Below are 10,000 nucleotides of genomic sequence, written 5' to 3' on the forward strand. Positions count from 1 at the left end.
ACCTGGTATGTTGTGCGTGCATGTGTGTGGGGGGGGGGCGGGGGTTCTGAGTTCGCTTCCCGGGAACAGAGACTCTAGTGATGATCTTAATTCATCAAATGAATAAGATAATCCTCTTTTGCTTTACCGCAAAAAAAAAAAAAAAACGCGATGTTATTCATACGAGTATATCATATTCTATCTAATGAGATCATTCTCCTTATTTTTGCTTTACGGTTATAACAACACACACACACACACACAAATCATAGACACTTACTATACGTCAGATGATATATTATGATTACCACATATCCTATACTATCTAATGAATGAGATACTCCTCGTTTTGACTTATCTTTACAACTACAAAGAGACTCATAGACACTCACCACGATGGGCGGGGGGTCGCCGAGGTCCCCCTGTCGCCGGCCGGGAACGTAGCGCCCGCCCACCGCCACCCCAGGGTCTCCTCCGAACACGTAACACAGGTGCGACCACGCCCTAATAGAAGGGTGGGTCTCGCTCGACCAAAAGTAGCGTGCGTTGAACAGAGCGAACTTTCCTTCGTACACTGCAAGATGGGGGTTGTTTTGAACCGCGCGTTGAGATGGGAGAGAGAGAGAGAGTTAGTCGTTCTGTGGGTGTGGGCTGATATTTTGGTTTTGTATATGATGATGCGAGGAGTGATAGTTTTCGATTTGTATTTTCTTTCTCTCTCTCTTATTCTTTCTTTGTCTTTCTCCTTACTTCTGTTTTTCTCTCCTTTTCTAGGCCTGTAGATTTACTTCTGGTCATTTTTCTCTATTCCTCCATCCCACTCTATTTCTTTCTCTCCTACTATTCCTTTTTTCTGTTTTTTTCTTCTTACATTCCTTGCTTTATTCCTTAATTCCAGTCTCTTCTCCCTTTTCCTTCCCCATTCCTTCTTTTTTACTCTCCCTTCCTTACTCCCTTCTCTTCTACCTTCCCGTTTTCCCCTCCTTCTTTCCTACCCTCCCTTTCTTCCTTCCTCTTTTCCTGCCCTCACTTCCTCCCTTTCTACCATCCTTTCCTCCATTACTTCTTACCTACCTTCACTTCCTCACTTCTTCCACTCCTCCCTTCCTACCCACTCTTCCTTTCTTCCTTTCCTTTCTTTCTTCCTTCTTTTATACTCTTCCGTCCTCCCCCTTTTCCTCCCTTCCTTCCCTCCCTTCCTCCCTCTTTCGCACCTACAGCGAAGAAAGTGCCATCGATGTACAGGACGAGCGCAGGATCTGTGTAGATGAAATGCAGGCGCAGATGAAGGCAGACCGTGATGTGCTCCGAAGTCTCCTGTATGTCGAGGTCCTTCTGCAGCCACGTCATCCCCAGCTGCGGCGGCGACTCCGTGTGCAGGCCGTAGATTGACACGCCTGGTGGGCCCATGCAAAGAGGGGAGAGAGAGAGGAGGGAGGAAGTGAAAGAGGGAGGGAGGAAGTGAAGGAGGGAGGGAGGAAGTGAAAGAGGGAGGGAGGAAGTGAAGGAGGGAGGGAGAAGTGAAGAGAGAGAGAGAGAGAGAGAGAGAGAGAGAGAGAGAGAGAGAGAGAGAGAGAGAGAGAGAGAGAGAGAGAGAGAGAGGAAGGATCTTATTTATTTACACTAAAAGTAATTGCTCCTATTTCCATCTATTGAAATTGTATGTTTCATTATCGAAAGCACAATGAAAACAAATTCGTATAGAATGTGTGTGTGTAAATTAGACACACAAAGAAGATAGAATCTATAATTGATAAAAAGATATGGTCATGAAGCTGTCGTGCATATTGAATATTATCTATAGTTAATCGCCCCACCAGTATGACTTCTGGATAAAATTTCCTAGAGGAGTTACAACACAATTACGCTTCTATAGATTAGATATTCAGGTGTGCGTGTTTGTTGGTAATCTTGGAAGTCCCGTCTTACTGGTGTGCCTCTATGTATACACACATATATATGTATGTATATATATACACATACATATGTGTGTGTGTGTGTGTGTGTGTGTGTGTGTGTGTGTGTGTGTGTGTGTGTGTGTGTGTGTGTGTGTGTGTGTGTGTGTGTGTGTGTGTGTGTGTGTGTGTGTGTGTGTGTGTGTGTGTGTGTGTGTGTGTGTTTTATACATATACACACAAACATATATATATATATATATATATATATATATATATATATATAATATATATATATATATATATATATATATAATAAATATAATATAATATATATATACATATATATATATATATATATATATAATAATATATATATAATATACACACAACACACATACAATTACCGTAATTCCGTATAGTGGATATCCTTATAAATAGGTACATAGTTCACTGCATGGACACTCTAAAATAAAAAAAATAAGCAATGAACATTAACACAACACACACCAATTTCCCTTGTTTACTCGATCAATATTGATATCATAAACATTACGGCAAACAAATTATATTGCTTTGTGAAACTCATTCGTTGTACTCGAGGTCAATGGATGTCAGACAATAAGGGAGTGTGTAACCAAGAGAAAACGAAAAGGCTGTGTGTGTGTGTGTGTGTGTGTGTGTGTGTGTGTGTGTGTGTGTGTGTGTGTGTGTGTGTGTGTGTGTGGTGTGTGTGTGTGTGTGTGTGTGTGTGTGTGTGTGTGTGTGTGTGTGTGTGTGTGTGTGTGTGTGTGTGTGTGTGTGTTTGTTCACGTGCGTGTACGTGTACGTGTACGTTGTGTGTGTGTGCGTGTGTGCTGTTGTTTATACCTTATCTACTTCAAAATATTTATCTAAAAAGACTAAACTCACCTTTGACATCAACGAAATACCCAAAGGTGGCTATTACGAACGACACTAATTTCATTTTATCTGACACAGTCCTTAGCTTCATTGATCTGTATTTTTTTCTGAAACAGGAATGGAAAAAAATAAGAAAATAGATACACACGTGCACATACACACACACACACACACACACACACACACACACACACACACACACACACACACACACACACACACACATATATATATATATATATATATATATATATATATATATATATATATATAGAGAGAGAGAGAGAGAGAGAGAGAGAGAGAGAGAGAGAGAGAGAGAGAGAGAGAGAGAGAGAGAGAGATAAATAGACAGATAGATAGATAGATAGATAGATAGATAGATAGGCAGATAGATAGATAGACAGATAAATAGATAGATAGATATACAGAGAGATAGATACAAATTAGATATATATACATATATATACATATATGTATATATATATATATATATATATATATATATATATATAGTATATGTGTATATATATACATATACATATGTACACACATACACATACACACACACACACACACACACACACACACACACACACACACACACACACACACACACACACACACACACACACACACACCCAACACACCCAACACTATATATATATATATATATATATATATATATATATATATATATATATATATATATGCAAGTATGCCCATATGCGCATATATACCTATATATAACTTTACACCGAAGCTTCACTATACACTTGGGAAAGAGGAAACCAAGATGAAAGAGAATTCAGAAAGACAGAAACACAAGAGCGACGACAAATCGGACTTACCCCAGGGTCGTTTCGAGAGAAACTGGAGTCCTGCCGCCATGGGCAGCCGAGAGCATGCGCCGAGGCGAGGGGGTCGCCGCCCCCTGCTCAGGTTACCCCAACACAATGGCTCTCGTAGGTGTACTCTGGTCCCAGCAGATATTCAGCAGTCGACGTCATGCTCTCGTCTCTCGTTCGCCTCTCCTTGGACAAAGCTGACTTAATGCATCTCCTAATTTATAAAAAGATGCAATTGAAACTGAAACCAATAATAACTTGCAAATGCATAGTATATGGGTCCTATTTAGATATTTCCTCTAAAATGAGTGGTATGGGAAGATGCCGCAGACCTATGTACACATATGTACTGCACGTTGCAATATGGAACTCTCCAACTAATCACATGCACACACAAGCATCCAAAGTGGCATTGCCTTTTTCCAGAGACTTTCTCAGGGACTATATAGTAATAAAAATACTGACGCTAATCCCAAGATATTTATATTATCGGCAGACATTGCGCTGTAGGACGGTAGCTATATAATGTGCTGATCTACCGTTTTACTCTTCTTGGAGAAATTGCCAATCCACATTCAGTTAGTCTTGCTGGGAGAACGTTAGGGAATTATTGCAATCTCTCTGCATGATCTATATAATAAACAATATAAATGTTATTTCACTGTGATGCCTCCGATATGCATGTGTTCATAGAAGGGCATAGAAAAATGTGATACCAGTCCCACGCTCGAAAGTTTCGTTATTCAAATTAAATGTTTCCTATCTACAAGACACGCTTCCATCTGTGTCACATTTTCCCAGTACTCACTAGTTCAATAAATACCGAATGGGACATTTTCTTCTTACTGCGAAAGGAACGAAACCCATAATGCTGAAGCAAATTTCCAACTCGGTCGTCCGTGGTTTGGGGATGTATTTTCAAAGAAAATCTTGCGTCCCGGAAAGCGGCTGTATTTTTTTTTCCATGAAACTTTAAGATACATCAGCGACCGACCATTTTTAGTTATTCGTTTTAGCCATTATTATCATATAGCCTTGGTATGGATACCATTCGTACCTTGAAAATAACACTGAGTACAATACTTAGTATGCTCATATTCGTCGTACACGAACAAGTAAATTGATAAAAATGTATAAAAACATTTGGACAAAAAGGCGGGGGGGGGGGGGGTACATACACCACGCGGCCGCAACTTTAACATCTGAAACAGTGACTGTGAATCAATCATCACTGATTGTAGCCGCTGGTATATCCCATACTTCATATCAGCAGCTGGCATATCATATATTTTGTACGTCACGTATTCTGTAACACTGCGATCGGAGAGGCCTGTATGGTATAAATTCATCTTCTGTGTTACAACCGCCGAGAAGGCCTCGGCGAGTACCACCGGGTCAACACATGATCTGCATCAGCCATAAGAACTGACCTGTCAAAAAATGTTTGTGTGAGGGGTCGTGCCATAGGAAGGGATGGCGGCTCTTCATATGATCGATGTTGGGAGATAATGAGGTCGCGACCTAATATATAATATATGAAGTAGAATGTTACTTGACGTTGTAGCCTGTGATGTTTAAAGTGACTGTTCCGCAATGCGTATGTATCCAATATTTGCAGAAAGTTCTTTATTATATATATTCTAATATACGTTGTTATTTTGCGGCTTTGTATATTGTGTGCATTTTACAATCGATGTATTAATTAATAGATTTGACCGCTACTGAATAAACTTTAAGCGAGTATTACGCAGTGGTATCAGTCACCCCACAGCCATTGACAATTCATAGGAGTTCTTCGGCGGTCACACTGATATACCATTACTGATTATCAGTCATATCAGTGTCTAAAACGTTTGAGATGTGTCAGAGGAAGCAGAGAGAGAGAGAGAGAGAGAGAGAGAGAGAGAGAGAGAGAGAGAGAGAGAGAGAGAGAGAGAGAGAGAGAGAGAGAGAGGAGAGAGAGAGAGAGAGAGAGAGAGAGAGAGAGAGAGAGAGAGAGAGAGAGAGAGAGAGAGATGAAGGTTATAAAAAGAGGAAGGTGGGGAGGGAGGGAGGGAGGACCTTGGGAAGAGAGTGAAAGGGAAAGAAAGAGGAGAGGGAGAGGGATACACAATAAGAACTGAAGGTTGGATGGAAATGAGGTAAGGAGGAGGGGGCGGTAGATAAGCGTGGGCGTTGTAAGAAAATCTGAGTATGTTCAGATGATAAGAAAAAATGATGAAATCACCAACGGTAATCAGCTGACCAGTACGTATTCTCACGGAAATACGAAGCAAAGAGTGGGAGGGAGGGAGGGAGGGATAGGCATAGATGAATAAATAGAGAGTTAGATAAATAGACGGATAGATGGGTAGGTAGGTAAGTAGATCGACAAATAGGCAGAAAGAGATGGAGAGAGAGAAAAAAAGAGAAAGAGAGATAGATAGATAGAGAGATGGAGAGAGAGAGAGAGAGAGAGAGAGAGAGAGAGAGAGAGAGAGAGAGAGAGAGAGAGAGAGAGAGAGAGAGGAGAGAGAGAGAGAGAGAGAGAGAGAGAGAGAGAGGAGAGAGGAGAGAGGAGAGAGGAGAGAGTAGAGAGTATAGAGAGAGAGAGAGAGAGAGAGAGAGAGAGGATAGAGGAGAGAAAGAGAGAGAAGAGAGGAGGATGAGAGAAGAGAGAGGAAGGGAGAGAGAAAGAAGAAGAAAGAGAAGATCGAGAGATAAGAGACGTAAGAGTAGTGAGAAGATGAAGAGAGAGAGAGGAGAGAGTAGGAGATAAGGAGAGTGAGAGAGAAGAGAGGAGAGTGAGGAGAGAGAGAGAGAGAGAGTGAGAGAGAGAGAGAGAGAGAGAGAGAGGAATATATATGTGTATGCTTTACCCGTATTCATTTCGTGAATTTACCTGGAATTAACTTTTTTTCCCCCTGATAGATGAAGTGTGGTCATGTTTCCGCTTATATAATTAATGTGACAAAGGTTCATGTTTAGACGCGTATGATCATGGCGAGACCTGATTAATAAGGTGCTATTGTTTATTCTATTAATTTCACTTGACTTGACTTTTTTCCTTAACAGTGAAGATCATGTTTCGTCTCGTGACAAATACGATAAGGATTCATGTTTAGACACGTTTGGACATAGCGAGGAGTGAGATTAACGTTTTACCATTAATAATGAGGAAAAATTCGTGCGTGGTCATTCTCTTTATGGAAAATTTCCCTGACTACACACACACACACACACGCATGTGTGTGTGTGTGTGTGTGTGTGTGTGTGTGTGTGTGTGTGTGTGTGTGTGTGTGTGTGTGTGTGTGTGTGTGTGTGTGTGTGTGTGTGTGTGTGTGTGTGTGTGTGTGTGTGTGTGTGGTGCATATACCGTTTAGTGGTTTTCCTCATTATTTTTATTTGTATACCCTATGTAAATTCACATTTTTATTTTTACATGGTAGCAAATGATGTGCACTGAGCTATTTTCACCAACCGTAGAATAATCTCAATGACACTTGGGGGGGGGGGGGTTAAAGACATCGAAAAGAAATTTTCTGAAAATCTCGTATTACATCCTTTATGGATTTCTTTTGTGAACGCGAAAGAGTTTTATTATTGATGATTCACAAGTCATCGTGTTTAAAGATTAGCGTATAGTCATGTCTAAACGTGTTTATCTTACTTTAATCCTTACCATCTGTAATGATATGCTTACGAAGAGATAAGTTGATAATTTAGCTAATTGTAGGTTTAACATCGAGAAAACTTTTACTTATAAGCACTTTTACAATAAGGTTATTTGTGTTGTGGTAAACAAACGGCTATAAATATATATGCATTATAACAAAGCTAAAAAACGGTATTTGTCTGTACTGAAGGATTTGTACGAAAGAGCAACTGATGTTATTTAGCGATTTGTGTTTTAACCAGAAAAAAAAACATTGTTTGACAAAGTATATTACAGTACAACAATTATTCGCTTATTTCATCAGTATGGAATATCAAAAGTCTTGTGTTCTAAACTTATTAGTAGCCTTGATTCATTTATGACAACGGTCACGCAGACATTTATTTCACACGTTTTCTGTGGAATTGCACTCTAAGATAAAGGACACTAAAAGATAATTCATTCTTACTTTTTTATTTAGTCTGACACAAAGGCAATTTAAACATAAAAAATATTTGCATTTCGCACTGCATCACTTGCATTCACAGGACTGGTCTTCTGTCACTTCCAGGTGATACGTCAGAAATTCGGCCTCAGCTGACTTGGCAACCAGTGGAATCAATTTAACTTGCTCGGCTGAAGGAAGGCACTCCGCACTCGTCTCGCGGCAGAAGCTACACTCTGGAAGGCACTTCTTCAGGGCCACGTATTGGAGGTCGTAATTTAAGTCGTGCAGTTTGCTGTCCTTTGGTAGAAGGTCAGAAACTTTAAAAAGTCGGCTCCTGGGTTCGCATCCCATGGACTTGAGTTCACCCAATAGTTCTTCGTATCGTCTGAAATCTTCGCCACTTCTAGGCTTCACAGAAACGATTTCTCCAGTGCTTATATTCTTCTCATTTTCGATAATATCGTTTTGATTAGACGTATTACATTCCTTATAAATATTTTCATTTAGTTCTTCCTCGTTTGTTTTGTGATTGCGACATATGACTAGCGGTATTGTGAAAATTACGGATATCGTCACGACAACTCCAAGAATGCACAATATCGTATATTGCATTTTCCAGTTGCCGCCATGTGTTCCTTGCCCGTCGTTATTTTCCGGATCATAAAAGAGGGTCTGTTTTCCGGCCATTCTGTTCGAACTGTGCACTTAACTTTCACTGAGTTTTCGCCGGTGAGAAAATTTCAGTTGTGGTAAGAAGGGCAAAGCTTGACTGACACGTCTGCTTCGAATGGCTTTCAAGGTCCGACTGCCGCCTCTTATCGGAATGTGCGTGCATACGTCTATACGTATCTTCAAGAAATACGTATACTGAGTAATTAGTCCCTTAGTTTTCAAAATCTACCATAAAACATATTGTTTGTTTTATGCAACATTCATATAATGATTTTACAAAAAGCGTGTGCACAAATTCTATTAATTTGCGTTATTTTGATATCAGTAACTAATCGTGATGCAATACATCCACACCTATTTTACCAAACGTTAGTTCATCAATACGTTTCATATGCGCGCGCACGCACGCACACACACATACATATATAATATATACATATATGCATATATATATCTATATATGTATGTATGTATCTAATATATATATATATATATATATATATATATATATATATATATATATTTCTTGTTATGGCCTCAACATATATAACTGCAATTTAGTCTGGTCAATGTGACTAATTTATCATACTTTGCCATATGTGTCCTCTGTCTAAAACGTACACTGGCTAAGATATACATATGTGTGTGGGTAATATATGTGGGGGGTGGGGGGATGTGCACGGATGCGTGTAATAATACGGAAACTACATGAAGGCAAGAACATTCGAGAACCTTCTCTATCATGTTAGAAAAATACACAGGGGTATCATTATCATCACTGTGCAGTACAACATTCCGCCTTTTCTATTTCTCATTTATAACAGAAATCTTTTCATTCTATACCTGGAAAACACTCTTCTTGTTTATTAACGTGTAAATTGACCATTTGCATTAGAGGGCCTGCACAAAATCGAAATATTACTCACTGGGTAGCAAGAAGATATCGTGACGTCATTCCTTGGAGGAAGTTACGTAGCAAGCATAAAGACAAATCACCATCCATCCTAAATCTCATGAACCCAAAAAGAATAACACTGGCATCGGAAAGACTTTACTGCGTGGATCGTAATCCTAACGTATAACATTACGACATAATGGACAAAACCGATTTTAAACTGATGGGATTCAAGAATTTTGATCTAGAACTTTCGAGGTGACGATAGAATCCTGATCTCTGGCTTAAGAAAAATGGGCTTTTGAGCTCTAGTAAATATATATATATATATATATATATATATATATATATATATATATATATATATGTATATATATATATATATATATATATATATATATATATATATATATATATATATATATATATATATATATATTTCACACTATTATTTTTTACACAGGGTATTCTTAGCTTGAGCAGTTTGCGTGAGAGACCATTTGTCAGTCTTATCTACTGAACATGGCACATGATATTTCATTAATGACGATAACTTTCACAAACGGAAATGAAAATTATATTCATGGCGAAAGCTTAACACAGTTCTCATTCACGGGATTTTGGATAATTAGGAAATGAGAAAAGCAAAGAAAGGAATCACAAAAGTTCTCCCACTAATTTCCAGAACTTTTAACTTTTCCACATAGTCGAGAATGTTCGAGAAGCCAC

The 10,000-nt window shown here is 39.0% G+C and overlaps 1 protein-coding gene across 1 annotated transcript in view; it reads right to left on the bottom strand.

Moving 5' to 3' along the window:
• The window catches only part of LOC119580574, a 28,183-nt gene extending 18,188 nt beyond the window's left edge, over window positions 1-9,995 (bottom strand). Inside the window, exons 1-5 of the mRNA XM_037928686.1 lie at window positions 9,303-9,995; window positions 3,626-3,808; window positions 2,787-2,884; window positions 1,194-1,376; window positions 372-553 (exon numbers count right to left, since the gene is read on the bottom strand). Of these exons, the coding sequence (XP_037784614.1) occupies window positions 372-553; window positions 1,194-1,376; window positions 2,787-2,884; window positions 3,626-3,681 (519 nt within the window). The 5' untranslated portion in view covers window positions 3,682-3,808; window positions 9,303-9,995. The remainder of the gene's footprint in view (window positions 1-371; window positions 554-1,193; window positions 1,377-2,786; window positions 2,885-3,625; window positions 3,809-9,302) is intronic.
• Between the last annotated feature and the right edge of the window lie 5 nt (window positions 9,996-10,000).

Source organism: Penaeus monodon, chromosome 14 (genome assembly GCF_015228065.2).
Source record: "Penaeus monodon isolate SGIC_2016 chromosome 14, NSTDA_Pmon_1, whole genome shotgun sequence".
Classification (NCBI taxonomy): domain Eukaryota; kingdom Metazoa; phylum Arthropoda; class Malacostraca; order Decapoda; family Penaeidae; genus Penaeus; species Penaeus monodon.